General features: G+C 43.8%; 1 protein-coding gene across 6 annotated transcripts in view; it reads left to right on the forward strand.

Annotated features, from left to right (window-relative positions):
* LOC110522814 (Rho guanine nucleotide exchange factor 28a) overlaps positions 1-21,133 on the forward strand; it is a 111,268-nt gene extending 90,135 nt beyond the window's left edge. For all 6 annotated transcript variants that reach the window (XM_090234068.1, XM_036976985.2, XM_036976986.2 and 3 more), the window contains 2 exons: positions 1,164-1,476; positions 15,424-21,133. In XM_090234068.1, the coding sequence (XP_090090194.1) occupies positions 1,164-1,476; positions 15,424-15,602 (492 nt within the window). In that variant the 3' untranslated portion in view covers positions 15,603-21,133. The remainder of the gene's footprint in view (positions 1-1,163; positions 1,477-15,423) is intronic.
* The last annotated feature ends 628 nt before the right edge of the window (positions 21,134-21,761 follow it).

Consider the following 21,761-nt stretch of genomic DNA (forward strand, 5'->3'; position numbering starts at 1 on the left):
CAAGAGTTAGCTATGGGCAAAAGTATAGCCATTGCTACGTATCAGACATAGTCAAGTAGCCACAGTGGCTATTTACAATGATGGTTTATTCAGCTAATCCATAGCCAAAAAAATTGAATTGTCATCAAAAATATTATTTGAGAGTTGTAATCCATATTTTCAGTGTGAAGTATACCAATTCATATTATATTTCCTCTAATTAACAAAAAGATCACTGCTGCAATGGAGCTGGGCTACCTCTGCTTGGCAAGGTGCTGTAAAGCCCATCCTCCTGCCAGAAAGACCTTCTCTTTAAAGAGGATCTGACAGAGGACACAGGATCTGTCTCTGACCCCCTGACCCTCTGCCTGGGGCTAAATGTTAGCAGGGTAACACTAAACACTACATCCATACTGATCACCAGGGAAACGCTAATGGATCCAAATGGCACCCTATTTCCTTTGTAGTGCACTACTTTTGACCAGGGACCATAGGGAATAGGGTGCCAATAGGAACACAACCTAAGACTGCACTGCTTCCATACAGATCAGCCTGCAGTAACTCCTGTTTTCTGTCACGGAAGTAGGCAGTTATTGTTGGACTGCTAATTCTGCCTCAGCTTTGACACAGATGAAATCAATGGGGTAGGAGAACATCTTACCTGAGCTGGATATAGCACACCGAAGAGAAGTACGTAGATGAGAGAGAAAGAGGAGGAGAGTGAGGCACATACTGTACCTGGGAATATTGAAGACTCATGTTAAAAGGAACCACCAGCTTTCAGATGTTCTCATGTTCTGAGCAAGGAACTTAAATGTTAGCTTTCTTACATGGCGCATATTGCACTTTTACTTTCTTCTCCAACACTTTGTTTTTGCATTATATAAACCAAATTGAACATGTTTCATGATTTATTTGAGGCTAAATTGATTTTATTGATGTATTATATTAAGATAACATAAGTGTTCATTCAGTGTTGTTGTAATTGTCATTATTACAAATACATTTTAAAAATCGGCCGATTAATTGGCATTGCCTTTTTTTGGTCCTCCAATAATCGGCATCGGTGTTAAAAAAATCATAATCGGTCAACCTCTAATGTTTCGTTAATGCTCTTGTTGTGGTCGTCCTTCACGCTCAGTGTTCTGTTAACGTGGCATTCTGTCTATGTTCTTCTCCCATAGGACTCACTTCCTTGCCAGCCTGGAGGCCATCTTGACAACGGCGGCTCAGTCTTTGTCAACGAGGCAGCGGTCACCACGGCAATGGGGCTCAACAACCGCCACGTGCACCACCACCTGCAACAGCAGAGAGGGTACGGAGATGACCCTCGAGCCCACAACAGCCTGAACACCCTACTGGCCCGCTCCAGCCACGGACAGACACTCCAACTCCACCCTGACACACACACACCCCAGGACTGGGCGGGGGGCACCGGTGTCACCGGGTACCTCTACACACCCACAGAGGGACAGGGCTCTGAGCAGAAACCCAACGGTAAGACCCAGACCCTCTGGGGGACAGGGCTCTGAGCAGAAACCCAACGGTAAGACCCAGTTCCAGACCCTCAGGGGGACAGGGCTCTGAGCAGAAACCCAACGGTAAGACCCAGACCCTCTGGGGGACAGGGCTCTGAGCAGAAACCCAACGGTAAGACCCAGTTCCAGACCCTCAGGGGGACAGGGCTCTGAGCAGAAACCCAACGGTAAGACCCAGTTCCAGACCCTCAGGGGGACAGGGCTCTGAGCAGAAACCCAACGGTAAGACCCAGTTCCAGACCCTCTGGGGGACAGGGCTCTGAGCAGAAACCCAACGGCAAGACCCAGTTCCGGACCCTCAGGGGGACAGGGCTCTGAGCAGAAACCCAACGGTAAGACCCAGTTCCAAACCCTCAGGGGGACAGGGCTCTGAGCAGAAACCCAACGGTAAGACCCAGTTCCAGACCCTCAGGGGGACAGGGCTCTGAGCAGAAACCCAACGGTAAGACCCAGTTCCAGACCCTCAGGGGGACAGGGCTCTGAGCAGAAACCCAACGGTAAGACCCAGTTACAGACCCTCAGGGTGACAGGGCTCTGAGCAGAAACCCAACGGTAAGACCCAGTTCCAGACCCTCAGGGTGACAGGGCTCTGAGCAGAAACCCAACGGTAAGACCCAGTTCAAGACCCTCAGGGTGACAGGGCTCTGAGAAGAAACCCAACAATAAGACTCAGCTCCAGAGAGTTGTGTGAATCCATCTCTGTTACAGAGATTGTGTTTATTCTCTAATCCTAAATACAAGATTATTCCGGCTTTCTCGGCTGAATTTGATTGATAACACACAACATGATTTGATGGGATCTGACATTGACTGACTAAATACCATACAACTAAATGTGACATCAGCAATATGACAGGCTCATTTTCTCCCCCCTCTCTCCCTCTCTCCCCCCTCTCTCTCTCCTTCTCTCTCTCTCTTTCTTCGATACCTCATGATATCACGAGGCCTAGCTGCTACCTGTGAGAAAGTAAACACAGCCTCTGTACCCACCACACACACACCTCCCATTCCTCTCAAGGCTGTTCCTGTTTCAAAGCGATGTGAGGCCTTGCTTGCCATTCTTTCCCAGTTAATCAGTGTCTCCAGATAAAGTTCCCCCCCACCTCAACCCCCCCCCCCCCACCCCACCACCATCTACACCAGCCTAGTCTGGCCCTTCTCGCCTAGGAGAGAGAAAAATAATCGGTGTGTTCTCTATCTATTGAGCGCCGGGGGCCGGGCCAACAGCGTGTGAATCACAGCTCAGAGCCCATGGCTGACGGATTGGAGCATCGATCTGAAAAATCTTTACAAAACTCATTACAGCACGACTTGTCATCAGAGGAGCAGGGGATAGAGGGGAGGGAGCGATGAGAGATGCACATATTCATCTGTATTTCACTGCTCATGTGTCAGCCGACGTCTGTTTGCATATATACGTCTCACAGGTTTCAACTGTTATACCTCACTGGTTTAATATACATGCACACTGATCTGAACCGGAAATATTACAGGCTACGATGAGGGCCACTTGTTGAATATACACTAGAATGGATGCTTCTATTTGAAAAGCCTGTTTAATGGATATCTCTATAGTAACTATCAGTGATACAGGCTGCTGAATTGTTTACTGTTATGTGACCGGAGCACGATCTCTCTCCGTCGATCAACTTATTACCTTCTCCTGTTATTCACCACACTTGAGCCACCGTAGAATCACAGTCTCTTGTTAACAAGACAGAGTGGTGGATGCTCTGCACAGACGGGTGGATACCCCCACCTACCACAGGGCCAGAGCTTACCTGACATATTACCAACAATGCACCCCTCTGTGGTCCCAGACAGGCCCCATAATGCACTGCTCCTGTCCTGTTAGAGGTGTATGTTGTATGATAGATCAGCAGGATTCACAGATGGAATACGTCCAGATGGAATATCTCACCTTCAAAAACAAAACGTATTTGATCTAAAAAATCCTCAAAATCTTGCTCAGAGCTATCAGAAGTCTGATTTCTCTACCTCACATCCAAGTGAGGATGGTTCTTCCCCCTTACACAGGGCCTTTGAGATTGTTCCCTCTCTCAGGATTTCCATAATGTTCTCCTGCACAATGATAATGGAAAAAATGGAAGGATTGAAATTTGATCCAATGAATCCAATCAGATTTTCCCATCTCGCCTAGCTGTTGAATAACTGTGGCCTTTTGAAAATAACAACTACTGTAAATATTGAACAGTAAACCAACCAGAATATTGTGCTGCTTCTGAAAATGAATAAAGGATGAAAACTATGAAGATCAGTGCTCACTATGATGGTATAGTGAGTTACTGTTCTGGACCCATAGAAATATCATTAGTTTGAAGATTATCCTGACTATCTGACCTTTCAATGAATGACAAGCCTTCTGTCATTACACTTGGTGTTAAAGTCATCCTATTGGATTTTATCTTACTGATTTGAACAGTAATTGCATTTCGAAAATGGTCTCCATTTCTTGTGGCCTCAGATCAGGCTGACCTAAGTCCCTGCGAAGAGTCTTTGTCCTGAGGCTTTATAGTACAGACCCATCTATCAGAGCCCAGTTAAAGGTCTAAGACCACGGCTAACAGTGGCACACTTGCACACATGCGCGCACACACACACACACACACACACACACACACACAAACACACACACGCACACACACACACACACACACACTAGTGGTTAGCTAACAAGGAGCTCACTAATTAATGAAACAGAGTCCGACACATTCCTGTGGGAACACAACACATTTACCACAGACCCTTACATCCACAGTATCTATTACCACAGACCCTTACATCCACAGTATCTATTACCACAGACCCTTACAGCCACACCATCTATTACTACAGACCCTTACAGACCCTTACAGCCACATTATCTATTACCACATACCCTTACAGACCCTTACATCCACAGTATCTATTACCACAGACCCTTACAGACCCTTACATCCACAGTATCTATTACCACAGACCCATACATCCACAGTATCTATTACCACAGACCCTTACAGACCCTTACATCCACAGTATCTATTACCACAGACCCTTACAGACCCTTACAGACACATGATCTATTACCACAGACCCTTACATCCACAGTATCTATTACCACAGACCCTTACAGACCCTTACATCCACAGTATCTATTACCACAGACCCTTACATCCACAGTATCTATTACCACAGACCCTTACAGACCCTTACATCCACAGTATCTATTACCACAGACCCTTACATCCACAGTATCTATTACCACAGACCCTTACATCCACAGTATCTATTACCACAGACCCTTACAGACCCTTACATCCACAGTATCTATTACCACAGACCCTTACAGACACATGATCTATTACCACAGACCCTTACATCCACAGTATCTATTACCACAGACCCTTACAGACCCTTACATCCACAGTATCTATTACCACAGACCCTTACATCCACAGTATCTATTACCACAGACCCTTACAGACCCTTACAGACACATGATCTATTACCACAGACCCTTACAGACCCTTACATCCACAGTATCTATTACCACAGACCCTTACATCCACAGTATCTATTACCACAGACCCTTACAGCCCCTTACAGACACATGATCTATTACCACAGACCCTTACAGACACATGATCTATTACCACAGACCCTTACAGCCACACCATCTATTACCACAGACCCTTACAGACCCTTACAGCCACACCATCTATTACCACAGACCCTTACAGACCCTTACAGACACATGATCTATTACCACAGACCCTTACAGACCCTTACAGACACATGATCTATTACCACAGATCCTTACAGACCCTTACAGACACATGATCTATTACAACAGACCCTTACAGCCACACCATCTATTACCACAGACCCTTACAGACCCTTACAGCCACACCATCTATTACCACAGACCCTTACAGACCCTTACAGACACATTATCTATTACCACAGACCCTTACAGCAACATCATCTATTACCACAGACCCTTACAGACGCTTACAGACCCTCACAGACCCTGAAAACCACATTGTCTATTACCACAGACCCTTACAGACCCTGAAAACCACATTGTCTATTACCACAGACCCTTACAGCCACACCATCTATTACCACAGACCCTTACAGACCCTTACAGCCACACCATCTATTACCACAGACCCTTACAGACCCTTACAGACACATTATCTATTACCACAGACCCTTACAGCCACATCATCTATTACCACAGACGCTTACAGACCCTTACATCCACAACATCTATTACCACAGACGCTTACAGCCACATCATCTATTACCACAGACGCTTACAGCCACATCATCTATTACCACAGACCCTTACAGAACCTTACATCCACAGTATCTATTACCACAGACCCTTTCAGAACCTTACATCCACAGTATCTATTACCACAGACCCTTACAGACCCTTACATCCACAGTATCTATTACCACAGACCCTTACAGACACATGATCTATTACCACAGACCCTTACATCCACAGTATCTATTACCGCAGACCCTTACAGACCCTTACATCCACAGTATCTATTACCACAGACCCTTACATCCACAGTATCTATTACCACAGACCCTTACATCCACAGTATCTATTACCACAGACCCTTACAGACCCTTACATCCACAGTATCTATTACCACAGACCCTTACATCCACAGTATCTATTACCACAGACCCTTACATCCACAGTATCTATTACCACAGACCCTTACAGACCCTTACATCCACAGTATCTATTACCACAGACCCTTACAGACCCTTACAGACACATGATCTATTACCACAGACCCTTACATCCACAGTATCTATTACCACAGACCCTTACAGACCCTTACATCCACAGTATCTATTACCACAGACCCTTACATCCACAGTATCTATTACCACAGACCCTTACAGACCCTTACAGACACATGATCTATTACCACAGACCCTTACATCCACAGTATCTATTACCACAGACCCTTACAGACCCTTACATCCACAGTATCTATTACCACAGACCCTTACATCCACAGTATCTATTACCACAGACCCTTACAGCCCCTTACAGACACATGATCTATTACCACAGACCCTTACAGACCCTTACAGACACATGATCTATTACCACAGACCCTTACAGACCCTTACAGACACATGATCTATTACCACAGACCCTTACAGCCACACCATCTATTACCACAGACCCTTACAGACCCTTACAGCCACACCATCTATTACCACAGACCCTTACAGACCCTTACAGACACATGATCTATTACCACAGACCCTTACAGACCCTTACAGACACATGATCTATTACCACAGATCCTTACAGACCCTTACAGACACATGATCTATTACAACAGACCCTTACAGCCACACCATCTATTACCACAGACCCTTACAGACCCTTACAGCCACACCATCTATTACCACAGACCCTTACAGACCCTTACAGACACATTATCTATTACCACAGACCCTTACAGACGCTTACAGACCCTCACAGACCCTGAAAACCACATTGTCTATTACCACAGACCCTTACAGACCCTGAAAACCACATTGTCTATTACCACAGACCCTTACAGCCACACCATCTATTACCACAGACCCTTACAGACCCTTACAGCCACACCATCTATTACCACAGACCCTTACAGACCCTTACAGACACATTATCTATTACCACAGACCCTTACAGCCACATCATCTATTACCACAGACGCTTACAGACCCTTACATCCACAACATCTATTACCACAGACGCTTACAGCCACATCATCTATTACCACAGACGCTTACAGCCACATCATCTATTACCACAGACCCTTACAGAACCTTACATCCACAGTATCTATTACCACAGACCCTTTCAGAACCTTACATCCACAGTATCTATTACCACAGACCCTTACAGACCCTTACATCCACAGTATCTATTACCACAGACCCTTACAGACACATGATCTATTACCACAGACCCTTACATCCACAGTATCTATTACCGCAGACCCTTACAGACCCTTACATCCACAGTATCTATTACCACAGACCCTTACATCCACAGTATCTATTACCACAGACCCTTACATCCACAGTATCTATTACCACAGACCCTTACAGACCCTTACATCCACAGTATCTATTACCACAGACCCTTACATCCACAGTATGTATTACCACAGACCCTTACATCCACAGTATCTATTACCACAGACCCTTACAGACCCTTACATCCACAGTATCTATTACCACAGACCCTTACAGACCCTTACAGACACATGATCTATTACCACAGACCCTTACATCCACAGTATCTATTACCACAGACCCTTACAGACCCTTACATCCACAGTATCTATTACCACAGACCCTTACATCCACAGTATCTATTACCACAGACCCTTACAGACCCTTACAGACACATGATCTATTACCACAGACCCTTACATCCACAGTATCTATTACCACAGACCCTTACAGACCCTTACATCCACAGTATCTATTACCACAGACCCTTACATCCACAGTATCTATTACCACAGACCCTTACAGCCCCTTACAGACACATGATCTATTACCACAGACCCTTACAGACCCTTACAGACACATGATCTATTACCACAGACCCTTACAGACCCTTACAGACACATGATCTATTACCACAGACCCTTACAGCCACACCATCTATTACCACAGACCCTTACAGACCCTTACAGCCACACCATCTATTACCACAGACCCTTACAGACCCTTACAGACACATGATCTATTACCACAGACCCTTACAGACCCTTACAGACACATGATCTATTACCACAGATCCTTACAGACCCTTACAGACACATGATCTATTACAACAGACCCTTACAGCCACACCATCTATTACCACAGACCCTTACAGACCCTTACAGCCACACCATCTATTACCACAGACCCTTACAGACCCTTACAGACACATTATCTATTACCACAGACCCTTACAGCCACATCATCTATTACCACAGACCCTTACAGACCCTTACAGACCCTCACAGACCCTGAAAACCACATTGTCTATTACCACAGACCCTTACAGCCACACCATCTATTACCACAGACCCTTACAGACCCTTACAGCCACACCATCTATTACCACAGACCCTTACAGACCCTTACAGACACATTATCTATTACCACAGACCCTTACAGCCACATCATCTATTACCACAGACGCTTACAGACCCTTACATCCACAACATCTATTACCACAGACGCTTACAGCCACATCATCTATTACCACAGACGCTTACAGCCACATCATCTATTACCACAGACCCTTACAGAACCTTACATCCACAGTATCTATTACCACAGACCCTTTCAGAACCTTACATCCACAGTATCTATTACCACAGACCCTTACAGCCACATCATCTATTACCACAGACGCTTACAGAACCTTACATCCACAGTATCTATTACCACAGACCCGTACAGCAACATTGTCTATTACAACAGACCCTTACAGCAACATTGTCTATTACAACAGACCCTTACAGCAACATTGTCTATTACCACAGACTCTTACAGCCACACCATCTATTACCACAGACCCTTACAGCAACATTGTCTATTACCACAGACTCTTACAGACCCTTACAGCCACAACATCTATTACCACAGACCCTTACAGACCCTTACAGCCACAACATCTATTACCACTGACCCTTACAGCAACATTGTCTATTACCACAGACCCTTACAGCAACAGTGTCTATTACCACAGACTCTTTCAGACCCTTACAGCCACAACATCTATTACCACAGACCCTTACAGACCCTTACAGCCACAACATCTATTACCACTGACCCTTATAGACCCTTACAGCAACATTGTCTATTACAACAGACCCTTACAGCCACAACATCTATTACCACAGACCCTTACAGCAACATTGTCTATTACCACAGACCCTTACAGCAACAGTGTCTATTACCACAGACTCTTACAGACCCTTACAGCCACAACATCTATTACCACAGACCCTTACAGACACATGATCTATTACCACAGACCCTTACATCCACACCATCTATTACCACAGACCCTTACAGACCCTTACAGCCACACCATCTATTACCACAGACCCTTACAGACCCTTACAGACACATGATCTATTACCACAGACCCTTACAGACCCTTACAGACACATGATCTATTACCACAGATCCTTACAGACCCTTACAGACACATGATCTATTACAACAGACCCTTACAGCCACACCATCTATTACCACAGACCCTTACAGACCCTTACAGCCACACCATCTATTACCACAGACCCTTACAGACCCTTACAGACACATTATCTATTACCACAGACCCTTACAGACGCTTACAGACCCTCACAGACCCTGAAAACCACATTGTCTATTACCACAGACCCTTACAGACCCTGAAAACCACATTGTCTATTACCACAGACCCTTACAGCCACACCATCTATTACCACAGACCCTTACAGACCCTTACAGCCACACCATCTATTACCACAGACCCTTACAGACCCTTACAGACACATTATCTATTACCACAGACCCTTACAGCCACATCATCTATTACCACAGACGCTTACAGACCCTTACATCCACAACATCTATTACCACAGACGCTTACAGCCACATCATCTATTACCACAGACGCTTACAGCCACATCATCTATTACCACAGACCCTTACAGAACCTTACATCCACAGTATCTATTACCACAGACCCTTTCAGAACCTTACATCCACAGTATCTATTACCACAGACCCTTACAGACCCTTACATCCACAGTATCTATTACCACAGACCCTTACAGACACATGATCTATTACCACAGACCCTTACATCCACAGTATCTATTACCGCAGACCCTTACAGACCCTTACATCCACAGTATCTATTACCACAGACCCTTACATCCACAGTATCTATTACCACAGACCCTTACATCCACAGTATCTATTACCACAGACCCTTACAGACCCTTACATCCACAGTATCTATTACCACAGACCCTTACATCCACAGTATGTATTACCACAGACCCTTACATCCACAGTATCTATTACCACAGACCCTTACAGACCCTTACATCCACAGTATCTATTACCACAGACCCTTACAGACCCTTACAGACACATGATCTATTACCACAGACCCTTACATCCACAGTATCTATTACCACAGACCCTTACAGACCCTTACATCCACAGTATCTATTACCACAGACCCTTACATCCACAGTATCTATTACCACAGACCCTTACAGACCCTTACAGACACATGATCTATTACCACAGACCCTTACATCCACAGTATCTATTACCACAGACCCTTACAGACCCTTACATCCACAGTATCTATTACCACAGACCCTTACATCCACAGTATCTATTACCACAGACCCTTACAGCCCCTTACAGACACATGATCTATTACCACAGACCCTTACAGACCCTTACAGACACATGATCTATTACCACAGACCCTTACAGACCCTTACAGACACATGATCTATTACCACAGACCCTTACAGCCACACCATCTATTACCACAGACCCTTACAGACCCTTACAGCCACACCATCTATTACCACAGACCCTTACAGACCCTTACAGACACATGATCTATTACCACAGACCCTTACAGACCCTTACAGACACATGATCTATTACCACAGATCCTTACAGACCCTTACAGACACATGATCTATTACAACAGACCCTTACAGCCACACCATCTATTACCACAGACCCTTACAGACCCTTACAGCCACACCATCTATTACCACAGACCCTTACAGACCCTTACAGACACATTATCTATTACCACAGACCCTTACAGCCACATCATCTATTACCACAGACCCTTACAGACCCTTACAGACCCTCACAGACCCTGAAAACCACATTGTCTATTACCACAGACCCTTACAGCCACACCATCTATTACCACAGACCCTTACAGACCCTTACAGCCACACCATCTATTACCACAGACCCTTACAGACCCTTACAGACACATTATCTATTACCACAGACCCTTACAGCCACATCATCTATTACCACAGACGCTTACAGACCCTTACATCCACAACATCTATTACCACAGACGCTTACAGCCACATCATCTATTACCACAGACGCTTACAGCCACATCATCTATTACCACAGACCCTTACAGAACCTTACATCCACAGTATCTATTACCACAGACCCTTTCAGAACCTTACATCCACAGTATCTATTACCACAGACCCTTACAGCCACATCATCTATTACCACAGACGCTTACAGAACCTTACATCCACAGTATCTATTACCACAGACCCGTACAGCAACATTGTCTATTACAACAGACCCTTACAGCAACATTGTCTATTACAACAGACCCTTACAGCAACATTGTCTATTACCACAGACTCTTACAGCCACACCATCTATTACCACAGACCCTTACAGCAACATTGTCTATTACCACAGACTCTTACAGACCCTTACAGCCACAACATCTATTACCACAGACCCTTACAGACCCTTACAGCCACAACATCTATTACCACTGACCCTTACAGCAACATTGTCTATTACCACAGACCCTTACAGCAACAGTGTCTATTACCACAGACTCTTTCAGACCCTTACAGCCACAACATCTATTACCACAGACCCTTACAGACCCTTACAGCCACAACATCTATTACCACTGACCCTTATAGACCCTTACAGCAACATTGTCTATTACAACAGACCCTTACAGCCACAACATCTATTACCACAGACCCTTACAGCAACATTGTCTATTACCACAGACCCTTACAGCAACAGTGTCTATTACCACAGACTCTTACAGACCCTTACAGCCACAACATCTATTACCACAGACCCTTACAGACCCTTACAGACACATGATCTATTACCACAGACCCTTACAGACCCTTACAGACACATGATCTATTACTACAGACCCTTACAGCCACAACATCTATTACCACTGACCCTTATAGACCCTTACAGCCACAACATCTATTACCACAGACCCTTACAGCAACAGTGTCTATTACCACAGACCCTTACAGAACCTTACAGCCACAACATATATTACCACAGACCCTTACAGACCCTTACAGCAACATTGTCTATTACCACAGACCCTTACAGCAACATTGTCTATTACCACAGACTCTTACAGAACCTTACAGCCACAACATCTATTACCACAGACCCTTACAGCAACATGGTATATTACCACAGACCCTTACAGAACCTTACAGCCACATTATCTATTACCACAGACCCTTAAAGCCACAACATATATTACCACAGACCCTTACAGCAACATTGTCTATTACCACAGACTCTTACAGCCACACCATCTATTACCACAGACCCTTACAGCAACATTGTCTATTACCACAGACTCTTACAGCCACACCATCTATTACCACAGACCCTTACAGCAACATTGTCTATTACCACAGACTCTTACAGCCACACCATCTATTACCACAGAACCTTACAGCCACATTATCTATTACCACAGACTCTTACAGCCACACCATCTATTACCACAGAACCTTACAGCCACATTATCTATTACCACAGACTCTTACAGACCCTTACAGCCACATCATCTATTACCACAGACCCTTACAGACCCTTACAGCCACAACATCTATTAGCACAGACCCTTACAGCCACATCATCTATTACCACAGACTCTTACAGACCCTTACATCCACATCATCTATTAGCACAGACCCTTACAGACCCTTACAGCCACAACATCTATTACCACAGACTCTTACAGCCACACCATCTATTACCACAGACCCTTACAGCCACACCATCTATTACCACAGACCCTTACAGCAACATTGTGTATTACAACAGACCATTACAGAACCTTACAGCCACATCATCTATTACCACAGACCCTCACAGCCACACCATCTATACACCCTTACAGCAACATTGATGATGCTGTTACACACCGCCCCAGACCATGACGGACCCTCCACCTCCAAATCGATCCCGCTCCAGAGTACAGGCCTCGATGTAACGCTCATTCCTTCGAAGATAAATGTGAATCCAACCATCACTCCTGGTGAGACAAAACCGCGACTCGTCAGGGAAGAGCACTTTTTGCCAGTCCTGTCTGCTCCAGCGATGGTGAGTTTGTGCCCAAAGGTGACGTTGTTGCCGGTGATGTCTGGTGAGGACCTGCCTTACAACAGGCCTGCAAGCCCTCAGTCCAGCCTCTCTCAGCCTACTGCGGACAGTCTGAGCACTGATGGAGGCATAGTGCGTTCCTGGTGTAACTCGGGCAGTTGTTGTTGCCATCCTGTACCTGTCCCGCAGGTATGATGTTCTGATGTACTGATCCTGTGCAGGTGTTGTTACACGTGGTCTGCCAATGTGAGGACGATCAGCTGTCCGTCCTGTCTCCCTGTAGCGCTGTCTTAGGCGTCTCACAGTACAGACAATTTATTGCCCTGACCACATCTGCAGTCCTCATTTCTCCTTGCAGCATGCATAAGGCATGTTCACGCAAATGAGCAGGGACCCTGGGCATCTTTCTTTAGGTGTTTTTCAGAGTCAGTAGAAATGCCTCTTTAGTGTCCTAAGTTTTCATAGCTGTGACCCAATTGCCTACTGTCTGTAAGCTGTTAGTGTCTTAACGACTGTTCCACAGGTGCATGTTCATTAAATGTTTATTGTTCATTGAACAAGCATGAAACAGTGTTTAAACCCTTTACAATGAAGATCTGTGAAGTTTCTTGGATTTTTGCGAATTATCGTTGAAAGACAGGGTCCTGAAAAAGGGACTTTTATTTTGGCAAGTTTTTTTTAGTTAAAGAGCAGATGGATGAACTCATTATAGTGGGCAGTCAGCCAGGTCCATCCTGATAGTTATTTATCTACCTGGGGTTTTTATATCATACTGTGTATAATGGTTATCTACCAGGAATTATTTATCATACTGTGTCTGTAGTTATTTATCTACCTGGGGTTCTTATATCATACTGTGTCTGTAGTTATTTATCTACCTGGGGTTATTATATCATACTGTGTCTGTAGTTATTTATCTACCTGGGGTTATTATATCATACTATGTCTGTAGTTATTTATTTACCTGGGGTTATTATATCATACTGTGTCTGTAGTTATTTATCTACCTGGGGTTATTATATCATACTATGTCTGTAGTTATTCATTTACCTGGGGTTATTATATCATACTGTGTCTGTAGTTATTTATCTACCTGGGGTTATTATATCATACTATGTCTGTAGTTATTTATCTACCTGGGGTTATTATATCATACTGTGTCTGTAATTATTTATCCACCTGGGGTTCTTATATCATACTGTGTCTGTAGTTATTTATCTACCTGGGGTTATTATATCATACTGTGTCTGTAGTTATTTATCTACCTGGGGTTATTATATCATACTATGTCTGTAGTTATTTATTTACCTGGGGTTATTATATCATACTGTGTCTGTAGTTATTTATCTACCTGGGGTTATTATAGCATACTGTATCTGATGGTTATTTATCTACCTGGGGTTATTATATCATACTGTGTCTGTAGTTATTTATCTACCTGGGGTTATTATATCATACTGCGGTTCTATTATTTTAGTTTCTCTCCCCTGTTCGGCTTCTCTTTGTCCTTCATCTCTTCACCCTTCCCTTTTCTTCTCTGGTTCTTGGTGTTTCATTTAAAATGGTGATTGTTCATGTCTGTGAGAGAGAGTTTATCCTGGTTGTTGGTTTAGTTTACTGTGATTATGAACATCTATGTTTTAATATTGATGCATATAAACGTCATGCATTTATACCCATACAGATATAAACACACACCGCAAAGTGAGGGAGACGTGGTCATTGATGGCAACAGCGGCTGGACAATGTCAGGGTGTACCCCCACATGGAGATCCCCAACTGGACCTGTCCTTATTGGTTCCCCTGGAGACGGAGCGTGGGGATGGGGAGGACGTGGGAGAGGAGAACATTGTGTACCTCTGAGGCTGAACCCCCTGAGTCAAAACCAGGACTTAAAGCTGGAATCCTTAATGGTGAAACTGCTACGTCCGTTTGGGATATTACAACAACAAAGGAGTTACTACAAACAACAAACACCGTTTTTTCCCCCTTGGACATAATTAGAATCACAGATTTAACATGAATATATGAAGGCTCCGAATCCAAGATTGGACAGTAAATATCTAGGCCTATTGTATATCAACAAGGTTTAAAGAAGTAACAGGACTGGCACATACAGAAATCTCTCATGCTTTGTCTCTCTGCCCGCCACGTCTGTGTCAGGTACCCTCCATATGTGTCGCCAAGTGTTGTCAATGAGAGACACTTTTATAGTGCTACATGTTTATGTGTCCATATGTGCAGTGTGTGTGTGTGTGTAACTTCATCCACTGTGTGTGTGTGTGTGTGTGTGTGTGTGTGTCTCTGTTGAGAGTTCAACTCCAGGGCTGCCATCGGGCCTGTGTGCCTGAGGCCCTCCAATGACAGTTACCCTGACCAACCCTGCTGCCTGCCTTCCCCCTCTCTCCTCACCCCTGTATCTCTCTGTATCCCTGCCTCTCTGTATCCCTGCTTCAGTCTACCTCTCGTTTTCTCCCTTGTCCTCTAAGCCCAATCTCTCCAGGACTATTTATTAGGCTCTCCCAGAATGAAATACTGAGGAGAGTCTTCTCTTTGTTACCGCAGGGGGAAAGAGAGAGAGCAGAGAGGGGCTGGCATCACTGTAGAATCAGGCTGAATCTGTCCAGTTGCTCTGTGGCTGATTGTCTGGCCAGGAAATAAACAGCTGCTCGCCCATTCATCAGACAAGCTCTATTTAGAAGGTGAGCGGGATTCTGCAAACACATTAGTCATGAAGGATGAGGTGAAGCACCATGATCAGAAGGGATTTGGTCCCTTGGTTTCTCAGACTGTCTGGCTCTGGCTACGCCCGGACAGCATCATTTGTTTTTACCCGAAGGACTTTTTATTGTTTTGAAAGAGTGTAAAGGTATTGTGGTTTTAGGAATGATGTTGTGACTGTAGCAATATATCAATACAATATAGGACACTGCACTACTCTGCCTATATAAAGTACATATTTTATTAGGGCCAAACGCATATAGTGGTCAAAAACCATAGGACAGAACATTTCTATACTTTCAATGACCTTTGCTTTTAAAAATGGTTTTAAGTATCCAATCAGGGACAGTGCACTGTACATGTGAAGCATACCAAATATGGCCACATCTCTTCTGCATGATACATTTTTTTTTACATCGTTTTAAAATGTTTAATGTTTATTCCTTCCAAGGCACATATTTCATAGCACATGATTTATTCCAGTGTGTGTTCAGTTACTTTAAGATTTTGTCTTATGTAAAGTTACCTTACTAATGCATGTGTAGTAATAGTAGCTGGATAGTCAGCCTGGTATCAGTTTATATCAGTGGAGGTTCCATAGAGGAGGAAGGGGAGGACCATCCTCCTCAGTGAATTTAATAACAATAAAAATAGTGAAACATTGAAAACGTAATCCTTTATATAAAAAAATATAGTAAATCTATTCACGTCACCAAATAGTTGATTAAAACACACTGTTTTTCTATATAGGTCTACAGTAGCCTCAACAGCACTCAGTAGGGTAACACCATGGAGTAGCCATAGGACAGCTCGTTTCCATCCTCCTCTGGGTACATTGTTTTATTATTTTTGTATTTGATTATTTTACACTTATTTTACCAGGTAGTTTGACTGAGAACACGTTCTCATTTACAGCTACAACCTGGGGAATAGTTACAGGGGAGAGGAATTACACCAATACAAAACTTATAGACTTACACAGTAATAATGACAACTTCCGGAGAATGTCCTCCAATCTATCAAAGCTCTTGCAGCATGAACTGACATGTTGTCTACCCAATCAAAGGATCAGAGAATGAATCTAGCACTGAAAGCATAAGCTACAGCTAGCTAGCACAGCAGTGCATAAATTGTGGTGAGTAGTTGACTCAACGAGAAAGACAATAGCTGACCAGTTTTTAACAAATTAATTTCTTCAAAAATGAAGGAGAAGCAAGAGAGAGAGCTATATTTCTCGTTGTAATTTTTTCACTTTCACTTTCACTTACTTAGCTAGCGAATGCAGCTAGCTAGTTTAGCCTACTCAGACACCCAGCTCAAACAGGGAGGGATGCTATGTTAGTTAGCTGGCTATGACTATCCAAAACTGGAATTCTTCCAAGTCAACGTAAACTTTTGGTTTTATTAATTTATTGCCACTGGGGCCCACTGGTGTAACTGCTAAACTGCTTGCTGTACACTGTACTGCGTGATTCTCCCGAGTTTAGTAACGCGTTAGTTCTCGTAGCCATATTGACTAGCTATTACATTAGCTACTATGGTGACAATGATGTAAGCTGTGTGTAGCAGTTAGTGGTTATAATATGAAGGTTTGGCTTGGATTTTTTTTTTGCCTGGTCACAGACAGCTGGTGTGTTGTGCACTGCAGTCCACAAGTGAAGGGAAAAGGTGAGAGGAGGAGAGTGCGTAGATGTGAGAAGGAATACAACAAGTAAAGTAATCATGCTGTTTGTATGTGGCTGCTATGAAAGTGAACTGTGTTTATGTGTAATCAGGGATGCGTGTATTCATTCCTCCGATTATGTAAGCAGACGGAATGAAACATGGATAAAAATACCTGAATTTGTTTGCAACTGTTGGACTAATGATTACACCCTAGATCAGCTAGATGCAGGCAAAAGTGTGCGGTATTAAATGTGTCACTTTCTGTCACCTTGATTACTCAAATCTTTCTCTCGACCTGTACACCTACGCTACATGACCAAAAGTATGTGGACACCTGCTTATTGAACATCTCATTCCAAAATCATGGGCATTAATATGGAGTTGGTCCCCCCTTTGCTGCTATAACAGCCTCCACTCTTCTGGGAAGGCTTTCCACTAGATGTTGGAACAATGCTGCAGAAACTTTTTTCCATTCAGCCACGAGCATTAGTGAGGTCAGGCACTGATGTTGAATGATTAAACCTGGCTCGCAGTTGTTGTTCCAATTCATCCCAAAGGTGTTTGATGGGGTTGAGGTCAGGGCTCTGTACAGGCCAGTCAAGTTCTTCCACACCAATCTCGACAAACCATTTCTATATGGACCTTGCTTTGTGCACGGGGTATTGTCATGCTGAAACAGGAAAGGGCCTTCCCCAAACTGTTGCCACAAAATTGGAAGCACAGAATCGTCTAGAATGTCATTGCATGCTGTAGCGTTAAGATTTCCCTTCACTGAAACTAAGGGGCCTAGCCAGAACCACGAAAAACAGCCCCAGCCCATTATTCCTCCTCCACCCAACTTTACAGTTGGCACTATGCATTGGGGCAGGTAGCGTTCTCCTGGCATCCGCCAAACCCAGATTCGTCTGTATAACTGCCAGATGGTGAAGCCTGAGTCATCACTGCAGAGAACGCATTTCCACTGCTCCAGAGTTCAATGGCGGCGAGCTTTACACCACTCCAGCCGATGCTTGGCATTGCGCATGATGATCTTAGGCTTGTGTGCTGATGCTCAGCCATGGAAACCCATTTCATAAAGCTCCCAACAAACAGTTATTGTGCTGACGTTGCTTCCAGAGGCAGTTTGTAACTCGGTAGTGAGTTTTGCAACCGAGGACAGATGATTTTTATGCACTTCAGCACTCTGTGGTCCCATTCTGTGAGCATGTGTGGCCTACGACTTCGTGGCTGAGCCGTTGATGTTTCCACTTCACAATAACAGGACTTACAGTTGACTGGGGCAGCTCAAGCATGGCAGAAATTTGTTGGAACTGATTTGTTGGGAAGGTGGCATCCTATGACGGTGCTAGGATGGTGCTACATTGAACGTCACTGAGCTCTCCATTAATGCCATCCTACTGCCAATGTTTGTCTATGGGGATTGCATGGCTGTGTGCTCAATTTTATACATTTGTCAGCAGCGGGTGTGGCTGAAATAGCCGAATCCACTAATTTGAAGGAGTGTCCACATACTTCAGTATATACAGTATAGTGTATGTTGTAAACTTCATAGGCTAGGTTGTGGCAACCTCATGATGGTATAGGGAACATTTCAGTATAATGTGTAGTAGCCTAAAGCTTTCAATGTTACATTGAGCTGGGTGAGTGGAATATGAATGACAGTCATCCAGTATGCTGTAATAGAAATAAGGCCATGCCCATAGAAAAAATGTGCGTCCTCCCTTATCTTAAACGACACCGACCGCCACTGGTTTTATGCATCACATTGTAGTAGGAGTTGGGTAGTCAGCCTGGTATGAATTTATATGCATCACATTGTAGTAGGAGTTGGGTAGTCAGCCTGGTATCAATTTATATGCATCACATTGTAGTAGGAGTTGGGTAGTCAGCCTGGTATCAATTTATATGCATCACATTGTAGTAGGAGTTGGGTAGTCAGCCTGGTATGAATTTATATGCATCACATTGTAGTAGGAGTTGGGTAGTCAGCCTGGTATCAATTTATATGCATCACATTGTAGTAGGAGTTGGGTAGTCAGCCTGGTATCAATTTATATGCATCACATTGTAGTAGGAGTTGGGTAGTCAGCCTGGTATCAATTTATATGCATCACATTGTAGTAGGAGTTGGGTAGTCAGCCTGGTATCAATTTATATGCATCACATTGTAGTAGGAGTTGGGTAGTCAGCCTGGTATCAATTTATATGCATCACATTGTAGTAGGAGTTGGGTAGTCAGCCTGGTATCAATTTATATGCATCACATTGTAGAAGTAGTTGGGTAGTCAGCCTGGTATCAATTTATATGCATCACATTGTAGTAGGAGTTGGTTAGTCAGCCTGGTGTCAGTTTATATGCATCATATTGTGATGCATCACATATTTTTTCAAAATATGATGCATAGCAATGCTATCATGTTTGGGTAGTAGCCTATGGTTGAAAGATGACTGATGGAATGACTCTTCTAAGCACCTAAACGGTAACCTTGCTTTCTACTCAGAGCTCTAACATTGTACTTGAATATTCATGTGCTACTTTACTACCAACGTGTTGTTTTGTTTATTAATGGCCTTTGACGTCCTGAAAGTCAGTCTTTAGCTGTCCCACAGCTACCATTAAAAACACAACACAAATAAGACAGTAGACCTAAAGGACCATGTAGGGGGAATCCCAAATGATACCCTATTTCCTATACAGTATAGTGTTTGACCATGGCCTATGGGGCTCTGGTGAATAGTAGTACATAATATAGAGAATAAGCATCCAGGTAGTGTAATAGGTAGCTTCATCTGCATAAAACACCACAATGGTTATGTTGGACAGCAAATTACTTTTATGTGTATATTTCAGTGCCTTTATTTATTAATTGTAGATTTATATAGTTGTTTTACATACTCTTTGTTGGGTTATGTTGTTATGTTGTAATATACATGGATTTGTCTTATGAGAACAGCTGTATATCTTATGACTGTAACTGTTATGCATTAAAACATGATCATAACACTGACATATGGTTATTCACATTTTATCTTGTTTACATGGTTTCTCTGTATTAGATCACTTGGAATATGAATATGACACGTGGAATTTGTATATGGTTGATGTTTTTATTGTATTTATACAGCTGAAACCACATTGCCTACCAATGGGACACTAAATATGTTCTCAATCTGAATGTAACATTTGAGGGTAAAACAAAAGAAATACATGGATAATTCATTCTAATTCTATGGGTAAACCCACCAAACTGTCAACCCTTTCAATACAGTATAACGCTACCTCATGTTGACTTGACTGAGAGAGTTCTGTACTACCAGTCAGTGGTTTGAATGTGCCTGATATATGAATCTGTTATGAGGATAGATGGTGTTCAGATTGCCCAGTCATCCTCTACACAGACATGTACAGACACCTTGATGAATCGACACAGGTGCCAGAGGGGATAGGACAAGCCAGCAGGTGCCAGAGGGGATGGGACAAGCCAGCAGGTGCCAGAGGGGATGGGACAAGCCAGCAGGTGCCAGAGGGGATGGGACAAGCCAGCAGGTGCCAGAGCGGATGGGTCAAGCCAGCAGGTGCCAGAGGGGATGGGACAAGCCAGCAGGTGCCAGAGGGGATGGGACAAGCCAGCAGGT

Source organism: Oncorhynchus mykiss, chromosome 5 (assembly GCF_057628025.1).
Source record: "Oncorhynchus mykiss isolate SJ-2025 chromosome 5, ASM5762802v1, whole genome shotgun sequence".
NCBI lineage: Eukaryota > Metazoa > Chordata > Actinopteri > Salmoniformes > Salmonidae > Oncorhynchus > Oncorhynchus mykiss.